Source organism: Haematobia irritans, chromosome 2 (genome assembly GCF_050003625.1).
Source record: "Haematobia irritans isolate KBUSLIRL chromosome 2, ASM5000362v1, whole genome shotgun sequence".
NCBI lineage: Eukaryota > Metazoa > Arthropoda > Insecta > Diptera > Muscidae > Haematobia > Haematobia irritans.
Genome location: NC_134398.1, coordinates 23,491,576 through 23,517,394, shown reverse-complemented (window position 1 = coordinate 23,517,394; position 25,819 = coordinate 23,491,576). Strand labels below are relative to the sequence as shown.

The 25,819-nt window shown below is 26.7% G+C and overlaps 1 protein-coding gene across 1 annotated transcript in view; it reads left to right on the top strand.

Annotated features, from left to right (window-relative positions):
• The window catches only part of Lar (tyrosine-protein phosphatase Lar), a gene marked incomplete in the record, with an annotated part of 1,210,349 nt that overhangs the window by 1,078,852 nt on the left and 105,678 nt on the right, over window positions 1–25,819 (top strand). Inside the window, 1 exon segment of the mRNA XM_075293564.1 lies at window positions 17,963–18,063. Coding sequence (XP_075149679.1) covers window positions 17,963–18,063 — 101 coding nt within the window.

Below are 25,819 nucleotides of genomic sequence, written 5' to 3'. Positions count from 1 at the left end.
TCAATCACAAAATTAATTGATCCAATAAATTTTTAATTAAAATTTCTTCAATCACTGAAATGATCAATTAAAAAATTAATTGAAAGTCAATTAAAAATTAATTGAAAGTCAATTAAAAAATTAATTGATCCACTTAAAAATTTATTGATACTATTATTTTTTGTGAAGGATTTTTGTTTCAATTAAAAAAATTGTTTAATGAATTAAATTTTCAATTTAATTTTTTTTAACTCAATTAAGACTTTAATTGGAAAAATTGCCTTGAATTTTTTTTCTGTGCAAAGATGTATTTTATTTTAAATTTATATTATTTTTAAAGGGTAATTTTAACTTTTTTTCATTCAAATAGGTTAAAAACAGATCAAGAATTAGTAAAATCGTATTTTTTTAATTTTGTGAAAAAAAAATGCTAACTCCATTGTAAAAAATTGGAAAAATTTGGAATTTTGGAAAATATTTGAGGTTAAGCGTTTCAGACAAGCGTTGAATGCATTAAAAATCATTAAAAAAATAAAAATTATTTATTTATCAAAATATTACATGGTTTTTTTTTTAATTCATTTCAAATGAATATTTTTTTAACTCAATTAAGACTTTAATTGGAAAAATTTCTTTGAAATTTTTTTCTGTGCAAAGATGTTTATTATTTTAAATTTATATAATTTTTAAAAGGGTAATTTTAATTTTTTTTCATAGGTTATAAACAGATCAAGAATTAGTAAAATCGCAATTTTTTTTTTAAATTTTGTAAAAAAAATGCTAACTCCATTGTAGAAAAATTGGAAAAAATTGGAATTTTGGAAAATAATTGAGGTCAAGCGTTTCAGACAAACGTTAGAATGCATTAAAAACCATAAAAAAAATTAAAAATTATTTATTTATCAAAATATTACAAGATTTTTTTTTAATTCATTTCAATTGAATATTTTTTTAAACTCAATTAAGACTTTAATTGGAAAAATTTCCTTGAAATTTTTTTCTGTGCAAAGATGTTTATTATTTTAAATTTATATTATTTTTAAAGGTTAATTTTAACTTTTTTTTTAATTCAAATAGGTTAAAAACAGATCAAGAATTAGTAAACTCGTAATTTTTTTTTAAATTTTGTGAAAAAAATGCTAACTCCATTGTAGAAAAATTGGAAAAAATTAGAATTTTGGAAAATAATTGAGGTCAAGCGTTTCAGACAAACGTTAGAATGCATTAAAAATTATAAAAAAAATTAAAAATTATTTATTTATCAAAATATTACAAGATTTTTTTAATTCATTTCAATTGAATATTTTTTTAAACTCAATTATGACCTTAATTAAAAATTATTTATTTATCAAAATATTACAAGATTTTTTTTTAATTCATTTCAATTGAATATTTTTTTAAACTCAATTAAGACTTTAATTGGAAAAATTTCCTTGAAATTTTTTTCTGTGCAAAGATGTTTTTTATTTTAAATTTATATTATTTTTAAAGGTTAATTTTAACTTTTTTTTTAATTCAAATAGGTTAAAAACAGATCAAGAATTAGTAAAATCGTATTTTTTTTCAATTTTGTAAAAAAAAAATGCTAACTCCATTGTAGAAAAATTGGAAAAAATTGGAATTTTAGAAAATATTTGAGGTCAAGCGTTTCAGACAAACGTTAGAGTGCATTAAAAATCATAAGAAGAAATTTTAAATTATTTATTTATCAAAATATTACAAGATTTTTTAATTCATTTCAATTGAATATTTTTTTTAAACTCAATTAAGACTTTAATTGGAAAAATTTCCTTGAAATTATTTTTAAAGGGTAATTTTAACTTTTTTTTATTCAAATAGGTTAAAAACAGATCAAGAATTAGTAAAGTTTTAATTTTTTTTTAATTTTGTGAAAAAAATGCTAACTCCATTGTAGAAAAATTGGAAAAAATGGAATTTTGGAAAATATTTGAGGTCACGCGTTTTAGACAAACGTTAGAATTTAAAATTTATTTATTTATTTATTTATACACTGAATTCGGATCACACCTTAAGATGTGATGCATATTCAGTGCAACGGCTGTTGAAATGATGGACATCCGTCCTGTAACAAGCCCATGTTAAATTCATCGCTTCTGCGCCAATTTTGCACCACTTCCGGTTCAAAAAAATAAACTTCAACAAAATTTACTATAACAAGTATATACGGCCGTAAGTTCGGCCAGGCCGAATCTTATGTACCCTCCACCATGGATTGCGTAGGAACTTCTACTAAAGGCTGTCATCCACAATCGAATTACTTGGGTTGCGATAACACTTGCCGATGGCAAGGTATCGCAAAACTTTTTAACACTGTCTTCTAAATTGTAAGTTAGGCCATACGGGGTATATATTAAACAAAAAAAGGCCGATTAAATATGTATATAATATAGTTTGACAAAATTTTCTATAGAAATGAAAACTTGACAAAATTTTCTATAGAAATAAAATTTTGACAAAATTTTCTATAGAAATAAAAACTTGACAAAATTTTCTATAGAAATAAAATGTTGACAAAATTTTCTATGGAAGTCAAATGTTGACAAAATTTTGTATAGAAATAAAATGTTGACAAAATTTTCTACAGAAATAAATTTTTTACAACATTTTCTATAAAAATAAAATTTTGACAAAACTTTCTATGGAAATAAAATTTTGACAAACATTTCTATAGAAATAAACGTTTGACAAAACTTTCTATAGAAATGAAATTTTGACACAACTTTCTATAGTAATAAAATTTGACAAAATTTTCTATGGGAATAAAGTTTTGGTAGATTATTTTTGGCGATATGGACTAATTTTTGTGTAATAAGTCATCGGCTATATATAACTAAAGACCGATATTGACCAATTTTTACATGGCTGTTAGAGGCCATATTTGACAAAATGTACCAAATTTCAACCGCATCGGATGACTTTTGCTATATATAATTATGGACCGATATGGACCAATTTTTGCATGGTTGTTAGATACCATATACTAACACCATGTACCAAATTTCAACTGGATCGGATGAATTTCGCTCCTCCAAGAGGCTCCTGAGGTCAAATCTGGGGATCGGTTTATATGGGAGCTATATATAATTATGAACCGATATGGACCAATTTTTGCATGGTTGTTAGAGACTATATACTAACACCACGTACTAAATTTCAATTGGATCGGATGAATTTTGCTCCTCCAAGAGGCTCCGGAGTTCAAATCTGGGGATCGGTTTATATGGGAGCTATATATAATTATGAACCGATATGGACCAATTTTTGCATGGTTGTTAGAGGCCGTATACTAACATCAGGTACCAAATTTCAACAGGATCGGATGAATTTTGCCCCTCCAAGAGGCTCCGGAGGTCAAATCTGGGGATCGGTTTATATGGGGGCTATATAATTATGGACCGATATGGACCAATTTTTGCATGGTTGTTAGAGACCGTATACTAACATCAGGTACCACATTTCAACCGGATCGGATGAATTTTTCACCTCCAAGAGGCCCCGGAGGTCAAATCTGGGGATCGGTTTATATGGGAGCTATATATAATTATGGACCGATATGGACCAATTTTTGCATGGTTGTTAGAGGCCGTATACTAACATCAGGTACCAAATTTCAACCGGATCGGATGAATTTTGCTGCTCCGGGAAGCTCCCCAAGCCAAATTTGGGGATCGGTTTATATGGGGGCTATACGTAAACGTGGTCCGATATGGCCGATTTTCAATACCATCCGACCTACATCAATAACAACTATTTGTGCCAAGTTTCAAGTCGATGGCTTGTTTCGTTCGGAAGTTAGCGTGATTTCCACAGACGGACGGACAGCCGGACAGACGGACAGACGGACAGACGGACAGACGGACGGACGGACGGACATGCTTAGATCGACTCAGAATTTCACCACGACCCAGAATATATATACTTTATGGGGTCTTAGAGCAATATTTCGATGTGTTACAAACGGAATGACAAAGTTAATATACCCCCATCCTATGGTGGAGGGTATAAAAACTATATTTTGATAAGATTTTGCCATAAAAGGTAAAGTTTGAAAAAAATTACCATGAAAATAGATTTTTACATTCAAAAATACTATAACAAGTAAATTCAGATAAACATAATTTGCTTGTGTCAACGTTATCGTGATTTCAACAGACGGATGGACGGACGGACGTTCACCACGACTTATAACTTTATCGGTCTTGATACAAATATTTCAATGTGTGACAAACGGAATGACAAGTTCTCCATCCTATGGAGAAGGATATAAAAAAAGAAAAATGTTATTGCAATAATTTCATTGCCATTAACGAAAAAATTTAATTCCTTGAAATTTGTGTTTATTTTCTATGTGTTCTTCGTAGTTGTTACAAAAACTTGATCAAAGGGGTTAGAATTAATATTTGGCCTTTGGCTTAATTTCCGAATCCTATTAGGTATTTTGTCTTATGCCACAGCCGTTATTTTGCATATTTCTTCCAACATCCTGAATATACATCTGTTTTGTTTTTTAATGGTTCACCTTAAGACGGTTCCTTTTGTTTATATTTCCCATAATTTATATGCGTATAAATTTCCCTAGGTCTTAACAAAGGAATTTTCGCGTGAAGATAATATCGCAAGGCGAAAATCAATAACGAAGACCACACCAAAGCGAAATATCTCTTTATCCTTGAATTTCATTGGTTTCGAGTGCCTTCAGTCTGTTTTACTCCTTTTTTGTTTTACGAATTTTACATGCATAACATTTTCTTTACATACTGCCATATGTATGCATATAAATTTATTTATTTTTTTTTTTTGTTTTCTTCTGCCCCATAGGGTTCGATATGGCTTTTATCCTGGTAATATATTCAATAAATTTTCACTATGACATACCATGCCAATAGATAAAGTCGCAATGGTGTGAGAAAGAGGTGGAATATATTCTGCGTTATTTTTTCGGAAATATTTGTGGTTTGATGTGAGTTCGCAGAAAATTTGCATATAATGTTGATGGGAATATGAAAATATGTTTTTTTGTTTTTGGATTTCTTTGATGAGCCACAAAAAAAATTTAACACCAGATGTTCTGGATATTTTGGGTTTCAATCAAGAAATTTCTGGAATATATCCATTCAACTTTTTGTTTTTTTTTCATAATTTCTAATGAAACTGCTATTATTTTTGGCTCATAGAAATGTTAAAATGCATTAAACAAAAACATACAAAAGCTTATACAAATTTCTATTTATATGTACATGAAATTAATTTGATTTAGTTACAATTTGAGAAATTTTTCTTTGCTTTATCTACATGAACAAGAAATAAAAAAGTTATACACAAATAAGGCACACAACCATGGTTGTCACATAGAAAATAAAATTTTTACAAAATTTTCTATAAAAATAATATTTTGTTAACATTGCCTATAGAAATAAAATTGTGAAAATTTGCTATAGAAAAAAAGTTTAACAAAATTTTTTACATAAATAAATTTTTGACAAAATTTTCTATAGAAATAAAATTTTTAACAAAATTTTTCATAGAAATAACATTTTGACAAAATTTTCTATAGAAATAAAATTTTGACAAAATTTTCTATAGAAATAAAATTATGACAAAATTTTCTATAGAAATAAAATTATGACAAAATTTTCTATAGAAATAAAGTTTTGACACAATTTTTTATAGAAAAAATTTCTAACAAAATTTTCTATAGAAAATAAAGTTTTCTATAGAAATAAAATTTTGATAAAATTTGCTATAGAAATAGAATTTTGACACAATTTTCTATAGAAATAAAATTTGGACAAAATTTTCTATAGAAATAAAATTTTTACAAAATTTTTTATACAAATAAAATTTTGACAAAATTTTCTATAGAAATAAAATTTTTACAAAATTTTTATACAAATAAAATTTTGACAAAATTTTCTATAAAAATTAAATTTTGACAAAAATTTCTATAGAAATAAAGTTTTTGACCAAATTTTCTATAGAAATTAAAAATTTTTCTATAGAAAAAATTTCTAACAAAATTTTCTATAGAAATAAAATTTTGACAAAATTTTCTATAGAAATAAAATTTTAACAAAAATTTCTATAGAAATAAAATTTTGACAAAATCTTCTATAGAAATTAAATTTGGACAAAATTTTCTATAGTAATAAAATTTTGACAAAATTTTTTATAGAAAAAATTTCTAACAATATTTTCTTTAGAAATAAAATTTTGACAAAATTCTCTATAGAAATAAAATTTTAACAAAAATTTCTATAGAAATAAAATTTTGACAAAATCTTCTATAGAAATAAAATTTGGACAAAATTTTCTATAGAAATAAAATTTTGACAAAATCTTCTACAGAAATAAAATTTTGACAAAACCTTCTATAGAAATAAAAAGTTGACAACATTCTCTATAGAAATAAAATTTTGAAAACATTTTCTATAGAAATAAAAAGACTTTTTAAAAAAGTTGACAAAATTTATTATAGAAATAAAATTTTGACAAAATCTTCTATAGAAATAAAAATTTTATGGAAATAAAATGTTGACAAAATTTTCTGTAGAAATAAAATTTTGACAAAATCTTCTATAGAAATAAAAATTTTACAGAATTTTCTATAGAAATAAAATTTTGACAAAATTTTCTATAGAAATAAAATTTTAACAAAAATTTCTATAGAAATAAAATTTTGACAAAATCTTCTATAGAAATAAAATTTTAACAAAAATTTCTATAGAAATAAAATTTTGACAAAATCTTCTATTGAAATAAAAGTTGGACAAAATTTTCTATAGAAATAAAATTTTGACAAAATCTTCTACAGAAATAAAATTTTGACAAAACCTTCTATAGAAATAAAAATTTGACAACATTCTCTATAGAAATAAAATTTTGAAAACATTTTCTATAGAAATAAAAAGACTTTTTAAAAAAGTTGACAAAATTTTTTATAGAAATAAAATTTTGACAAAATCTTCAATAGAAATAAAAATTTTATGGAAATAAAATGTTGACAAAATTTTCTGTAGAAATAAAATTTTGACAAAATCTTCTATAGAAATAAAAATTTTACAGAATTTTACAGAATTTTCTACAGAAATAAAATTTTGACAAAATTTGCTATAGAAAACAAAATTTTGACAACATTTTCTATAAAACTAAAATTTTCTCAAAATTTTCTATAGAAATAAAATTTTGGCCGAATTGTCTATAGAAATAAAATTATGACAAAATTTTCTATAGAAATAAAAGTTTAAGAACATTTTTGTTTTTAAATAAAATTTTGAGAAAATTTTCTATAGGAATAAAAATTTTATGGAAATAAAATGTTGACAAAATTTTCTGTAGAAATAAAATTTTGACAAAATCTTCTATAGAAATAAAAATTTTACAGAATTTTCTACAGAAATAAAATTTTGACAAAATTTGCTATAGAAAACAAAATTTTGACAACATTTTCTATAAAACTAAAATTTTCTCAAAATTTTCTATAGAAATAAAATTTTGGCCGAATTGTCTATAGAAATAAAATTATGACAAAATTTTCTATAGAAATAAAAGTTTAAGAACATTTTTGTTTTTAAATAAAATTTTGAGAAAATTTTCTATAGGAATAAGATTGTGAGAAAATTATTTATAGAAATAAAATTGTGGGAAAATAGAATAGAAATAGAAAATAGAAATAAAATTTTGACAAATTTTGAAAAAATTTTGAAAAAACATTTTCCATGGAAATAAAATGTTGACAATATTTTCTATAGAAATAAAATATTGACAAAATTTTCTACTGAAAAAAATTGACAAAATTTTCTATATTTTTTATAGAAATCAAATTTTCACAAAATTTTCTATAAAAATAAAATGTTTTCAAAATTTTCTATAGAAATAAAATTTTGACAAAATTTTCTATTGAAATAAAATTTTGACAAAGTTTTCTATAGAAATAAAATTTGGACAAAGTTTTCTATAGAAATAAAATTTTGACAAAATTTTTTATAGAAATAAAATTTTTACAAAATTTTTTATAGAAATAAAATTTGGACAAAATTTTCTATAGAAATAAAATTTTTACAAAATTTTTTATACAAATAAAATTTTGACAAAATTTTCTATAAAAATGAAATTTTGACAAAAATTTCTATAGAAATAAAGTTTTTGACCAAATTTTCTATAGGAATTAAAAAATTTTCTATAGAAATAAAATTGTGACAAAATCTTCTATAGAAATAAAATTTGGACAAAATTGTCTATAGAAATAAAATGTTGACAAAATTTTCTAAAGAAATAACATATTGACAAAATCTTCGATAGAAATAAAAATTTTATGGAAATAAAATGTTGACAAAATTTTCTATAGAAATAAAATTTTGACAAAATCTTCTATAGAAATAAAAATTTAACAGAATTTTCTATAGAAATAAATTTTTGACAAAATTTGCTATAGAAAACAAAATATTGACAACATTTTCTATAAAACTAAAATTTTTACAAAATTTTCTATAGAAATAAAATTTTGACCAAATTGTTTATACGCAGAAAAAAATTTCCGTAGTTAAACTAACGCTAAATTTAACTTGTTTTTATTGAAAAAAAATTATTTGCTTGTAGTTGAGTTTTGTTATTTTTAACGAAATTTTCCACAGCTTAATGAAATATTACTTTTTTTAAGTATGTCTCATAAAATTTATGAACTAAACTCGAGTAGAAAGTTCAATGACCGTACACATAAGTTCAGTATGAACTAAAGCAAAAGAAGATTTTCGTACGATTCCCAAAAATAGTAAGAATGAACTACTGTATGGTTAAAATGGTCATGATTTGGCGCCAATGATTTTCTTCTTTACTTTTATAATGTAATTTTGTACTTTTTACTTTTGTAATGTAAAGTACAACAGGGCGTTAAAATTTCCTGGTTTTAAAAAGGTTTTGTGGAAATCTCAAAATGTGGAGTAAAATTTAGTTCAATTTTCGTGCGAGGTAGTTCATTCTTCGAATAAAACAGTTCACTTTTTTTCGGTGTAGAAATAAAATTTTGAAATAAAATTTTAGAAATAAAATTATGACAAAATTTTCTATAGAAATAAAATTTTGATAAAATTTTCTATAGAAATACAATTTTGATAAAATTTTCTATAGAAATAAAATTTTGAAAAAATTTTCTGTGCAAAAAAATTGACAAAATTTTCTTAGAGATAAAATGTTGACAAAATTTTCTATAGAAATAAAATTTTGACAAAATGTTCTATGGAAATGAAATTTTTACTCCATATTGTATTATTAGGGCTATGAAAACTTTACCTTATCGGTCACCTGCTAAGTTCTTAAATCCTCGGTCAACTATTCCTATTCCTTTCTATAGAAAAAATCTCTTGAACACTAAATATTATCCAATTTTCAATACTACTTCAAATTAATATCCTATCTTTAATACGTTAGTCCCCATGTATGTGTTTCTATGTAATTCTACGAATTTATTTGTTAAGCTCTTGAGAATTAGTACACATAAAATAGTAACATATTTACAATTACTTAATGTTATTGTTGCTGACATACAGACACCAGACATCCCAAGTACAAGTCAAGTGCACTCAATTATGGGCACTTGGACTCAGTACTCAGTGGTTTTATCCCAGGACTAGCACTTATTGTCGAAAGTGTGTGTATTTGGAATTTGTTTGTCCAGGTTTCTGTATCGACAACAAATGTGCTTCAATTGATTTCATTTCCTATCCTAAACAATCATTTGTTCAATATTGATACCTATTGATAAACAATACATGATGATTCTGTGAATGTATGGATGGTGCTTTCTATGATAACAAATTTGTGCAAAATTTACTGAATTCTCTGAGTCATTTGAAAACAGAACAATAACAATAAAACAGGATTTAAACATTTAATTTTGAAAAATATTTTGTACGACACTAAACGTAAAAATAAAATAAATTTTCACAAAAAAAGAAAATTATCACAATTTTAAATTTTGATAAAATAATTTTGACAACATTATTTTTGTGTACCGGTCCTGTGGTTGATCCATTTTCCGTAGGGATTTTACAAAAAATAAATAATAATAAAGTTTCCAAGAAAACCTAAATTTTAACAAAATTTATAAAAAAATACGTGGTGACAAAATTTACTATAAAAAGCGATTTTTTTTTATAAAAATTGCCATAAAAAATAAATTTTGACAAAATGTGCTATAAAATATAAATTTTGATGAATATCCAACGTTAATTTTAATAAAAATTAAATTTTTTTACAAAATATACTATAAAAAAATATTTTCTTGTCCAAATATTCTACAAAAAAAACTAACTTTAACAAAATGTGATATAAAAATTTACTATTTACTATAAAAAATGTACAATAAAAATTTTTCAAAACCTCTATACAACTAAAAATGATCGATAAACTCTAACAAAACAAATGAACCAATTTTCGGCAAATTTTATATGAAAACGACAAAATTTACTATAAAAAGAAACTTTGGACAAATTTTACTATAAAAGGAAATTTTGATAAAACTTAATACAAAAAATTCAAAAAAAAATTGTTTATAAAAAATAAATTTGTGACAAAATTTACTATAAAAAATTAATTTAAACTTACTACAAAAAAAAACAAATTTTTAAAAACTATACTATAAAACAAATTTTGACAAACCTTTCAATAAAAAGTAAGTTTTTAGAAATTTGTCAATAAAAAAAAATAATTATTTTTTGTTTGGTTCGGCTCGAGAAAATATTTTGCATAAAACATAAATGTTTATCAACAAACATATTTGGGCCAAAAAAAAATAAATTTTGGTCCAATTTTGTATACAAAAAAAATGTTCATAAAATTTACTAAAAAAAATTTTAGCAATCTTTAATAAAAAATAAATTTAATTAAAATTACTAAAAATTGAAATAAATAAGGAATTTTTTTGACAAAATTTACTATAAAAAAGAAATTTTGATAAAATCAAATACACAAAAAAAATCTGAAAAAAAAATTATTATAAAAATTAAATTAGTAAATTTTACTATAAAAATTAAAAATTACTTAAAAAAACAAATTTTTAAAAACTATACTATAAAACAAATTTTGACAAAATTTTCAATAAAAAGTAAGTTTTTAGAAATTTGTCAATAAAAAAAATTAATTATTTTTTGTTTGGTTCGGTTCGGTTCGAGAAAAGATTATGTATAAAACATAAATGTTTGTCAACAAACATAATTGGGCCAAAAAAAATAAATTTTGGTCTAATTTTGTATACAAAAAAAATGTTCATAAAATTTACTAAAAAAATTTTTGCAATCTTTAATAAAAAATAAATTTTGACTAAATTTACTAAAAATTTAAATAAAAAAGGAATTTTTTGACAAAATTTACTATAAAAAAGCAATTTTGATAAAATCAAATACACAAAAAAAAAATCAGAAAAAAAATTATTATAAAAACTAAATTAGTAAATTTTACTATAAAAATTAAAAATTACTTAAAAAAAAAAATTTTTTTAAAAACAATACTATAAAACAAATTTTGACAAAATTTGCAATAAAAAGTAAGTTTTTAGAAATTTGTCAATAAAAAAAATTAATTATTTTTTGTTTGGTTCGGTTCGAGAAAAGATTATGTATAAAACATAAATGTTTGTCAACAAACATAATTGGGCCAAAAAAAATAAATTTTGGTCTAATTTTGTATACAAAAAAAATGTTCATAAAATTTACTAAAAAAAATTTTGCAATCTTTAATAAAAAATAAATTTTGACTAAATTTACTAAAAATTTAAATAAAAAAGGAATTTTTTGACAAAATTTACTATAAAAAAGCAATTTTGATAAAATCAAATACACAAAAAAAAAATCTGAAAAAAATTATTATAAAAATTAAATTAGTAAATTTTACTATAAAAATTAAAAATTACATAAAAACAAACAAATTTTTGAAAACAATACTATAAAACAAATTTTGACAAAATTTGCAATAAAAAGTAAATTTTGAGAAAATTTTCAATAAAAAAATTAATTATAATAATTAATATTTTGTATAAAACATAAATGTTGACAAAATATTATGCAAAAACAAATTTTTGACCCAATTTTGTACACGAAAAAAAAATTATAAAATTTATAAAATTTTCTAAAAAATTAATTTTTGCATTCTTTAGTAAAAAAAATAAAATTTGACTAAATTTACTAAAAATTGAAATAAATAAGGACATTTTGATAAAATTTATTACAAAAAAAAAATCTGAAAAAATTTATTATAAAAAAAAATTGTGACAAAATTTACTATAAAATATTAATTTGAACTTACTATAAAACAACAAATTTTTTAACAAACAAATTTTTTTTAAAACAAATTTTGACAAAATTTGCGATAAAAAGTAAATTTTGAGAAAATTTACAATAAAAAAAATTATTTTTTGTTTAGTTCGGCTCGAGAAAGTATTTTGTATAAAACATAAATGTTGACAAAATATTATACAAAAAATAAATTTTGACCAAATTGTGTATACAAAAAAAAAAAAAGATAAAATTTACTAAATTTTTTTTTTTTTTTTTTGACTAAATTTACTAAAAATTCAAAAAAAGAAACATAAATGTTGACAAAATATTATACAAAAACAAAATTTTGACCCAATTTTGTAAAAAAAATTTTTTTTTTACTAAATTTACTAAAAATTCAAATAAATAAGGAATTTTTGGACAAAATTTAATACAAAACAAAAATCCAAAAAAAAAAATATTATAAAAAAATGCTACAAAAAATTAATTTGAACTTACTGTCAAATATCAATTTAAAAAAAAAAAATTACAATAAAAGAAAATTGTAAATTTTATTTCATAGGAATAAAAACACTTGTTGTTTTTTGCGAGTTGTAATTGTATTCAAATATATCATTGTCTGTGAGACATAGACAAGTTTTAGCAAAATAATAAATTTACAATAGAAATTCAACAATTTCAGCATTTAAAATACTTTGAATGTAAAAAAAAATATATAATTTAAAATGTTTTTTTTTTTTAATATTTTAATACTCAACTGCATTGTAGAGCTTAGCCTTATGACCAGAAATCTCCTTCCGTTCCCCCCATTCGTTAGTAAGTTAAGAGGATTTAGTTTTTCCCTAGATGGTTTTCATCAACACATTTCTTTATTACAGTTGATACAGATTGAATGATTTTTTTTTGGTTATGAATAAGAGTAGAATACACAAAAAAAGAAAACATAATCTCCAAATCCATAAATGAAGATATCAAGATGCAATTTTTCCCTTAGATTTCATATTCTCTTTTTGATTACTTCTTATTCCTTTGAATCCACCCTCGTTTAGAGTTTGTGCAACACCTTTGCATTGTCCATCGCAGTATTAGGTTATCTATGGAAATTGTGGCCTCATTTGTATCTGTAAAAGAAGGCAATTGCAATACGTTCATAGTGTGGTATGTGCGGAACCAAAGCAATCGCCCTTACACCCCATATATTGGCATAGTGGCCATCAATCTATCCTTCAGACCACTTCACTTTGTATGGCATCACTAAGTTTGCGGTTACTCTTCAATTTTACCTTTACAATTAACCACGATTTCCTTTCATTGCCCAAGGCAATGATGTTTCATTTCTGGTTGATATGACCAGGAAGGAAGGATGGTGATGGTGGTGAGGGTGAGGGTGAGGGTGTTTCTTGCCAGAGTATCGCTTGTGTATGGTAAACCACGATATCTTCTGCCGATATTGTTTGCTTCATTTTAATTAGCAATTAATTGAAGTTGTTTTTTATTGCAACAAAAAAAGTTTGTATTGATTCGTGCCATTGCCAACAATGCCTTCGTCATGCACAGACTCTCTGAGATGGCGCCCAACGTTGTGAGTCTTATGCAGATAATCGTTTATTAACTTTATTCTTTGCCATAAAGTGCTGCAATAGATTTCTTTACTTCCGTGAATGTTATTTTCTGTTCCTGTCGTTTGTACCTCCATCCCCCCCCAAAAAAAAGAAAAATATCTAACCACAACTACCCATGTTTAATGCAAATAATTATTAAAAAACTTTTTCAATCGCTTTTTCTGTGGCAACAATGAGAAAAAAAAGAACCGAACATGGAGACGAAATTGCAAAAGTGTATATCGAAAAAGAAATCAAAACTTTAGCAATTATCGATTATAATGAAGTTGACTTCTTTTAGATATCTTATTGAAACGTGAAATTAAGTTGGTAGAAGATTCGGATTAATTCTTATTGACTATAAAATCAAATGGATTTAGATTAAGTTGCTTAGAGGCAGTTGGTAAATTGGTGGATATTTTTTTTCAAGCATTCATATATTTTAAAATCATTTTTCCAAAGTTATATTATGTAAAACGATATTTCTTTGATTCACAAGGCAATTTTTTTATAACAAAGTTTTGAATAACCTTAAAGGCAGAAACACTGAACTATGGCTGGGGTGTGATTACAATAGACTTACGGACTATCGTTAGACCTTCCATAAATTCATTTAATGGTATTTTTTCTTTATGAAAAGTGCACGCAAAAAAATAATTATTTCCTCCCAAACGAAATTTTAGACAAACAAAGTTCGTTTCTCATTTGCTTTTCGCTGTAAGGAAGTGTATTTGGAATTAAAGTATATACTTTTTGTGATAAACGTTTATTCTTTTCCAGGATGTAAAACAAATTCATAAAGACAAACTCAAAAAAAAAAAAATGTTTTCTTGCTAATTGCATTTTCCCTCACATCTCTCTCACATCCACGAGGTTTTTTAGTTTTTAACACCTTTTCCTGTAATACCAACAATGCAGAAGAAATTATTCGATTTTATAATTTTTTTACCTTTCGCCTGACGGAGAATCGAACCGCGGACCATGCACTTTGTAAGCCAACGCACTAACCACTGAGCTACCTGTACCTGTTATGGTCATCAATAGATAAATATCCATATAAGTTATATTTATATAGCATAGCTTGCGGCGCCCACGAACCGAATAAACAAACTTTATTTAACAGAAATAAACATTTAGTTTGGCACCGTGGAGCAGTGGTTGCTACGTCCGACTTGCATGCCAAGGGTCGTGGGTTCGATCCCTACTTCGATCAAATTTTTTTGTTTTTTTTTTTACATATATTCCAGATATGTTCGGAAGATTCCGAAAAAATGTTCAACATTACATTGTAGTATATTACATTTTGAACTGTAAACTGTGTCTTATTAAAGACCTAAAGTCAGAAAAGAACAGTGTTTGATATAAACGAAATGGACTGTGTTGTCGTTTAAAAATAACTTTTTTTATTGAAAAAATAAAAATTTTGTAACAAACGAATTTTTTTGGTGATAAAAGTTTAAAATTTTCGAAGCAATTCAAAGAACTCTAACAAAAGAAAAACGTTTCGGTACACGTTTTCCAAAGGTTTTTTTTTTCTTTGCGTGTGTGTCACTTTTTAGGCCACCTTTCCAAACTGATTGTGCCACCTTTTGTTGCGAGTGACACGTAACGCTGGGCTGTTTTGAGATAACATCAGACATACTAGCATCGTTAGATCATCTTGGAATTTCTCTCTTATCAAAAAACAAACAAGTATATACGGCCGTAAGTTCGGCCAGGCCGAATCTTATGTACCCTGTAGAGAGCCAGAATTGAAATATGGGGGTCGCTTATATATGGGCTATATACAATTATGAACTTGCTATGGACCAATTTTTGTGTGATTGGGGATCGATTTATCTGAGGGCTATATATAACTATAGACCGATATCGACCTAGTTAGGCATGGTTGTTAACGGCCATATACTAGCTCAATGTACCAAATTTTAAATGACTCGGATGAAATTTTCTCCTCCAAGTGGCTCCAAAACCAAATCTCGGGATCGGTTTATATGGGAGCTATATATGATTATGGACTGATATGGACCACTTTTGGCATGGTTGTTAAATATCATATACTACCACCACGTACCAAATTTCAACCAGATCGGATGAATTTTTCTTCTCCGAAAGGCACCCGGGTCAAATCTGGGGATCGGTTTATATGGGGCTATATATAATTATGGACTGATATGAACCAATTCCTGCATGGTTGTCGGATACCATATACTAACATCACGTACCAAATTTCAACTGAATCAGATGAATTTTGGTCTTCCAAGAGGCTCCGGAGGTCAAATCTGGTGATCGGTTTATATGGGGGCTATATATAATTATTGACCGATGTGAACCAATTTTTGCATAGTTGTTAGAGACCATATACCAACACCACGTACCAAATTTCAGCCGGATCGGATGAAATTTGCTTCTCTTAGAGGCTCCGCAAGCCAAATCGGGGGATCGGTTTATATGGGGGCTATATGTAATTGTGGACCGATAGGGACGAATTTTTGCATGGTTGTTAGAGACCATATACTAACATCATGTACCAAATTTCAACCGGATCGGATGAAATTTGCTTCTCTTAGAGGCTCCGCATGCCAAATCGGGGGATCGGTTTATATGGGGGCTATGTATAATTGTGGACCGATGGGAACCAATTTTTGCATGGTTGTTAGAGACCTTATATTAACACTATGTTCCAAATTTCAGCCGGATCGGATGAAATTTGCTTCTCTTAGAGGCTCCGCAAACCAAATCGGGCGATCGGTTTATATGGGGGCTATATATAATTGTGGACCGATGTGGACCAATTTTTGCATAGGCGTTAGAGTCCATATACCAACACCATGTACCACATTTCAGCCGGATCGGATGAAATTTGCTTCTCTTATGTTAGAGTCCCCGTAAGCCAAATTTGGGGGTCCGTTTTAATGGGGGCTATACGTAAAAGTGGACCGATATGGCCCATTTGCAATACCATCTGACCTACATCAATAGCAACTACTTGTGCCAAGTTTCAAGTCGATAGTTTGTTTCGTTCGGAAGTTAGCGTGATTTCAACAGACGGACGGACGGACGGACATGCTCAGATCGACTCAGAATTTCACCACGACCCATAATATATATACTTTATGGGGTCTTAGAGCAATATTTCGATGTGTTGCAAACGGAATGACAAAGTTAATATACCCCCATCCTACGGTGGAGGGTATAAAAAATAAAAACGATATATACATTGTATGGCTCAAAACCGATATTTCGGAATGGCAAAATACAAAATAGTATACTCCCATCCTGTATTGGTAGGAATAATAAATTTTAGTATCATTAATAGCAAATTAATTTCGATAAAATAATAAACATATTTTGGGGGAAAAAATTATGGAAATTAAATTAAATATTTGCAATAAAATAATTTTAATAGAAAATAAAAAAATCAAAACTAGTAAAGAAATTACTGTGAACATAATATTCTATAAACATTCTATGCTATAGCAATTTTTTGATAGATTTCTTCTAAAAAAAAAAATATTGATACAAAGAAACATCATTAATAATAAAAAATTATTTTATCAAAAACAAAAAAAAAATTAACAGAATTTATTACAATTGCAATTTTTTGATAATTTTTTTCTATAAAAATAAAATTGTTACATGGAAACATCAGTAATAATAAAATAAAATATATTATATAAAAAAAAAAAAAAAAAAAAAAAAAAAAAACAAAAAACTTAAATTTTAACAGAATTTATTATAAATTAAGAATTTTTATCAATTTCTCTAGACACATTAAATGTTGATACAATTTACAAAATTTTCTACAACGTTTGAAATTTGTTTAAAATTTTACTGAACCGACTAAATTTTGACAAAGTTTTCTTTATACCTGATATTGAGCAAATATACCGGAATTTAAAATTTGACAAACTACAAATGACACGAAGAACCTGAAACCTTGTTTAAAAAAAAAGTATTAAGCCGATAGCCTAAGTTGCTAGTTGCTTTTTTGTTATATAATTATTATAATTTGTAATTATAATAAAGATTTTAATAAATAAATAAATAAATAAATAAAGTAATAATAATTCCTCTTATATTTCTTTTTATTTCAAGAAATGGAAAGTGCACCACGTAATGTACAAGTTCGGCCATTATCATCATCAACCATGGTTATTACATGGGAACCCCCAGAGACGCCCAATGGACAAGTGACCGTAAGTAGTAAAAAAAAACAAACTACGCACAAAAATCATTGCCTATTATTTTTTAATATTTTTTGCTTAAAAATTATTTTTGTAAGCCAACACAAAAAAAAATAAAAAATAAATAAACATTAAAAAAATTAATTAATTAATTAAAAAGTTAACTTTTTCATTAAATCAAAAAATAAAGACAATTACAAAAATTATTGAATTTTTTTACATATTACAGTAGGTTAGGTGGCAGCCCGATGTATCAGGCTCACTTAGACTACTCAGTCCATTGTGATATATTACAGTAAAAATTAATTAAATATTTAATTGTTCCAATAAGAAAATTAATTTGAAAGTGCGAGAAAAATAAATTAATATTTTGTAGTATATGCTTTATTTCTTATAAATTATGTAATTATACTGATCATTTTCATGATTAAAAAATTATTTTTTAATCAAATGCAGATCATATGCGGCATTTCCACACTGCCCATACACACAAATAAATTTTTCTGATTCATTAACGAAATTAATTGATTCAATTAATTTTTTAATTGAAATTTCACGATTTTTCTAATTAAAATTTGAATTGAGTTTTAAAAATATATTTTTTAATTAATTTTTTATTTGACCTTTAATTAATCATTTCTGCGATTGAAGACATGTCAATTAAAAAATTGAATCAATTAATTTCGTGATTGAATGAGAAAATTTTTTTTTGTTTGTGTAGTTAAAATGAACAACATCTTTGGGAGAACATTTTTGAAAGTGCTTTAGAAAGTGTGTCCTTAGAACAACTTCCAAATTTTTGCACCTTCCACTTCACAACAAATTCGTTTTTTATACCCTCCACCGCAGGATGGGGGTGTATATTAACTTTGTCATTCCGTTTGTAACACATCAAAATATTGCTCTAAGACCCGACCCCATAAAGTATATATATTCTGGGTCGTGGTGAAATTCTGAGTCGATCTACGCATGTCCGTCTGTTGAAATCACGCTAACATCCGAATGAAACGAGCTATCGCCTTGAAACTTGGCACAAGTAGTTACTATTGATGTAGATCAGATGGTATTGCAAATGGGCCATATCGGTTCACTTTTACGTATAGCCCCCATATACACGGACCCCCAGATTTGGCTTGCGGAGCCTCTAAGAGAAGCAAATTACATCCGATTTGGCTGAAATTTGGTACATGGTGTTGATACATGGTCTCTAATAACCATGTAAAAATTGGTCCACATCGGTCTATAATTATATATAGCCCCCATATAAACCGATTCCCAGATTTGGCTTGCGGAGCCTCAAATAGAAGCAAATTTCATCCGATCCGGCTGAAATTTGGTACATGATGTTGGTATATGGTCTCTAACAACTGTGCAAACATTAATCCACATCGGTCTATAATTATATATAGCCCTCATAAAAACCGATCCCCAGATTTGGCTTACGGAGCCCCTAATAGAAGCAAGTTTCATCCGATCCTGCAGAAATTTGGTACATGATGTTGGTATATGGTCTCTAACAACCATGTAAAAATTGGTTCACATCGGTCCATAATTATTTATAGTCCTCATAAAAACCGATCCCCAGATAAGGCTTGCGGAGCCTCTAAGAGAAGCAAATTATATCCGATCCGGTTGAAATTTGGTACGGGGTGTTAATATATAGTCTCTAACAACCATATCGGTTCATAATTATATATAGCCCCCATATAAACCGATCCCCAGATTTGACCTCCAGAGCCTCTTGAAGGAGCAAAATTCATCCGATCCGGTTGTAATTTGGTACATTTCGCTAGCGTATGGGCGATAACAACCACGCCAAAATTGGTCCGTATCGATCCATATTATATATAGCCCCAAAATAAACCGATCCCCAATCACAGAAAAATCACGATTACCACTCGAGCCAAACATAATCGACCAAAATTTTATTGCCATAGAAATTTTTTTCAAAATAGAAAATTTTGTCAAAATGTTATGCCTTTAGGAAATTTTGTCAAAATGTTATTTCTATAGAAAATTTTGTCAAAAATTTATTTCTCTAGAAAATTTTGTCAAAATTGTGTGCGTTTAGGAAATTTTGTCAAAATATAATTTCTATACAAAATGTTGTCAAAAATTTATTTCTCTAGAAAATTTTGTCAAAAATTTATTTCTCTAGAAAATTTTGTCAGAATTTTATTTCTTTAGAAAATTTTGTCAAAATTTTATTTCTATAGAAAATTTATGAAGCATTTTATAGTTTGAGAGGAATATTTTGTAAAATCTTCCAAAACATCAAGAATTCTACTAATTTACCAAACAGTAAAAAATCTGTCATTTTTGGTAGACTGGTGTTCATTATTGTATATAGCCCCCATATAAAGCGACCCCTATATTTCAATTCTGGCTCTATAATTACCGAACAAAACTTCATATCGTTTCGTAATTTCCTATATACACCGGTCAAGAACTAAATATATACGTAGTTAACCCTTTCGACCCTAAAGTTGCCTGTGGACAACTTTTTGTGTTTTGAGACTCACTGTCAGCGTTGTTTTTGTTTTTGTTCATAAAACTGTAACGGTATCGAAAGCTGCAAGTGTTTTCTTCAAGTTGAATGAAAAATCAGCTAATATGGTTGTCAATTAGCAAAAAAAAAATTCATTAATTCAAATACGTGCGTAACCTCAAGAAAAAATATTTGCGAATTTAAAAAGAGGTTTTTATACATGTGACTTTTTTCAAAAATTACAACTAAAATGTTGAAAGTTTTTATTAAATATATTGTAGTACATGTCAAATAAAATATTTCTGCAAGTCAAATCTTAGAATTGCAAAAAAACAACAGATGGGAAATTTTTAAAATTGAAAAGTTGCCTGTGGGCAACTTTGGGCAATTGTGGTAGTAAAATTACATATTTTTGAACATAAGACCTGGAGAAAAAAGGTTTGAAAAACAATGATTTTGAAAAAATTTTGAACTTCAATTGGGATGTCCCAGTGACGAGAAATGCGGTGATGATGTGGAAAACATATCTGCAGTGCAGTGGGGAATTTGGAAGGAATCGTAAAAAGGGAGGAAGCCACTTCTTGGCAACATACTAGTGGATTAGCACGAATATTGACGCTTTATAATACTTTGGTGTTTTACACCGCCAGTTAAATTGACATGGGTTAAAAACAAAACAAAAAAACAAAACATTTTCGTGAGTCACGCGTGATTCACGCGAAGCCGTGAATGAAATTTAAACGAAATCTCGTGAATGAAATTTAAACGAAACCTCGAGAATGTGCGTGAACGGGATTAAAGAAAAATGTGTGGCGCGTGAGTAAAAATCAAATTGTGTTCGTGATTGTGAGTGAGTAAACTTTCTCCGAAATCACGCTCCCGATAATAATTTACTTTCACGATCCAACCCACGCTCACGATACAACTCACGCTCAAGATAAAATTCACGATAACAATAAAATTCATATTCACGATAAAATTCGCACTCACGGTAAAACAGACACAAAAAGTCACAATCACGAACAAATTCACGTTCACGATTAAATTCAAGCTCACCGATTTTAATCACCTTTACATATTTAATCACGCTTAAGATTTCAATAGCGTGAGTCACGAGAAATTTCGTTAATTACCAGAATTTTATTGAACCACGAAAATTGTCGTGTTCCGAAAATATTCGTGACTTACGAGATTTGTCGTGAATTACGAAAATTGTCGTGAATCGTGCGAAAGCGTGAGACATAAACATTGTTCATGTGTGAGCATGTGCGAGTATGACTTTTCATTTCGTGACCGTGAATTCCTACCTACATGGCATGCGTGAGTACAAATATTTCTTCGTGAATGTGTTTGAGCGTGATTGAAATTCCACTCACGCGCGCATCTAAGTATATATTTACTGTAAAATAACAAAAAACTTAACAAAAATCCACTAAAACGTAATACGTCTATCATTACAAAACAAAATAGTTTGTAGTCACAATTGCCCAAAGTTGCCCACAGGCAACATTCTCTACCGCCTAAACGAATGAGCGTGGCGACCCGAAATTTTTGTTAGACGCTTCTTAAATGACTTCAACATGATTAAAAGTAAAAAAAAAAATTTGCGATACCTATAAAAATTCGGGGTCGAAAGGGTTAATCGTCCTTTCTTTTGTCTACTATATATACCGCATGGACTAACTTACAATTTGGAAGATGATGTTACGAAGTTTTAAGATGCCTTGCCATCGGCCGCAATCCAAGTAATTTAATTGTGGATGACCGTCTTTAGTAGAAGTTTCTACGTAATCTTGGTGGAGGGTACATAAGATTCGGCCTGGCCGAACTTACGGCCGTATATACTAGTGTTTTGTAATATATATAAAAATCATTCATTTCAATTTATATTCACAATATGTTTACATTTTCTTAATTTAAAATAATGAAAATTTCCGGGAAAAATATTATTTCAAACTCCAAATTCAGACCCAGTTTCATGCCTTATTTCATGTTTCTGATTGTTCTTAGTTTAATCGCATTTTCTGCTATATTAATATACCCATTTTAAAGTCGAATCTCTTAATACTAAGGACAAAATGCATTCAATTTCACTAACGTTTTTTTGGTGAAGGAAAAGAACTTTGTGTCAGAACAATTCGTCTTCTATGCTAAGCAAAGGCTGGCATTCGTATTTTATTTTTTTTTTATTTCTCAGTGTTTTTAAAACATTTTCTTGGGTTAGGAAAATTACTACTAACCAATTTTCCTTCTTTTTGAAATGAATGGAAATGGTATTCCTGACTTCATTGAAGAAAAATGTTAGCATACTTTTAGGCTGATTAGTTTTTATACTTATGTATGTTTTACATATTTCTCAGTATATACAAAGCTTCTCGAAATGCTTTCTCACACATTGTGAAATATGTTTCGCATTAAGAAAACCATAAATTCCCAATAATCTTGGGTTTTCTTCTTGTCCTCATTCAATTTCATTGAAAATTTAAAGAATATATTTGATATTGCATTATGATATATTTCTTAGAATAGTTTTAAAATCTTTCGTTCTTCATATGTATTGGCCTCCATCAATACAATCATAGTAATGAAATGATATCTACATATTTGACCCAAATTTTAAATTAGAAATCCATGTTCTTTTCAATGTCTATCTATCATTTATACATGCTAAACCATAATTTTGCCAATGTCCATGTTCTTTTGCAATTAATTGCTAATTCGAAGGCCAGTAAGGACAATTCAATAAATCGACATATGCCGATAGTCGAAGCGGCAATCTTTAGTGCAATCAAATTATACGAATTATGTAATGATATTTGTAATTTATCAAGGCAATATACCATGAAAGAGTTAAACCATTCAATTGCATAGATTAAATGCAAATGCAAAGACTACACAATGGTTTTCAATTAAAGTCGTTCGGAATGAGGGTCACCAAGTAATGTGAACTTGTCGTTAGCCTATTAATACACACGGAAAAATATTGTAGTGAGTATAGAGATTATCCAGCACAGAAAAAAAAAGATTTTTTTGTTTTCAATCACGAAATTAATTGATCCAATTAATTTTTAATTGAAATTTCTTCAATCACAGAAATTATAGTATCAATGACCAACGTCAATTAAAAAATGTATTCATCCAAGTAAAAATTTATTTGATACTTTTAATTTCTATGCTTGTTTTATATTTCAGTTAAAATTTTAAATTTTCAAATTTTCAAGAAATCAATAAAAATTTTAATTGGTAAACATGTTGGTGATATTTATTTGTGTGAATAAAAAAAGAGTCGTCAAAAAGTGAAATTCTATTTTACATTTTATTTCTATAGAAAATTTTGTCCAAATTTTATTTCTATAGAAAAATTTGTAAAATTTTATTTCTATAGAAAATTTCGTAAAAATTGTATTTCTATAGAAAATTTTGTCAAAATTTTATTTCTATAGAAATTTCGTCAAAATTGTATTTCTGTAGAAAATTTTGTCAACAATTTACTTCTATAGAAATTTTTTGGTCAACTATTTACTTCTATAGGAAATTTTGTCAAAATGTCATTTCTGCAGAAAATTTCGTAAAAATTTTATTTCTATCGAAAATTTTGTCACAATTTTATTTCTATCGAAAATTTTGTCACAATTTTATTTCTATCGAAAATTTTGTCAAAATTTAATTCTATGGACAATTTTGTCAAAATTTTATTTCTATAGAAAAATTTATTTCTATTTATTTATTTCTATAGGAAATTTTGTCAAAATTTTATTTCCATAGACAATTTTGTCCAACTTTTAGTCTACAGGAAATTTTGTAAAAATTTTATTTCTATAGAAAATTTTGTCAAAAACTTATTTCCATCGAAAATTTTGTCAAAATTTTATTTCTATCGAAAATTTTGTTAAAATTTTATTTCTATCGAAAATTTTGTCAAAATTTTATTTCTATCGAAAATTTTGTCAAAATTTTATTTCTATCGAAAATTTTGTCAAATTTTTAATTCTATAGAAAATTTTGTCAAAATTTTATTTCTTTCGGAAATTCTGTCTCATTTTTATTTCTATAGAAAAATTTGTCAAAAGTATTATTTCTATCGAAAATTTTGTCCAACTTTTAGTCTACAGGAAATTTTGTCAAAATTTTATTTCTGTAGAAAATTTTGTCAACATTTTATTTCTATAGAAAATGTTGTCAAAATTTTATTTCTATAGAAAATTTGTCAAAATTGTATTTCTATCGAAAATTTTGTCACAATTTAATTCAATAGAATTTTTTTCAAAATTTTTATTTTTATAGAAAATTTTGTCAACAATTTATTTCTATAGGAAATTTTGTCAAGATCTTATTTCCATAGACAAGTTTGTCCAACTTTAAGTCTATAGGGCATTGTTTCAAAATTTTATTTCTATAGAAAATTTTGTCAAATTTTTATTTCTATAGAAAATTTTGTCAAAATTTTATTTCCATAGAAGATTAGGTCAAAAATTTTGTTTTTTTCTATAGAAAATTTTGACAAAATTGTTTTTCTATAGAAAATTGTGTCAAAAGTTTAGTTAAATAGAAAATTTATGAAGAAGTATCTCTTTGCAAAATCTACCAAAATCTAGAATTCTTCCAATCTAAAAAATTTACAATTTTTTTGAAAGAATTCTACTAACTGTGGCTACCGGCTCAGGGGCCGGCTTTAAACATTATTGCCAAAGACACCATGTGTGTATAGGTATAGACAACATTCCTCTGAACAATTTGGAGATCCTGTAATAAAAACTACAATATCCTTCTTTTGGGGTTGATATCTGAGAAACGTTCACATTTAGGGCAGAATAACTCTACATATAGCGTAATTGGGATGAAGAAGTACCAAATGGCTCGCGGTCGTGCCACGGTGCTTTTGGCAGTCGAAATGTATCAAAAAATCACAAAATTATCAACTTTATGGACCCTGGTATAATATAGTCGATCCCGCCCGACTTTCTACTTCACTCAGTTGTTTTTAATTTAGATTTAACATTTATACAATAATTATTTTATATAAGAATATTAAACCTTCGAGGTTTACTATGACTTAAAATAAACTTACAAATCCTTGATTTTCACCTTTTCAAATGAATTATTTCAATATTCTAAAACTGCAATCCTTAAACTCCATATGGTCTTGGAGTTTGCGTCTTGCTAAATTTCATTCTAATGGCTTTATTACATTTTCCAAAGAATATGCTTTTAAGTGCTTATATATGTATGTGTGTGGAACCTGGTTAGTTTATTAGTTTGAATAACATTTTGATTTTCTAA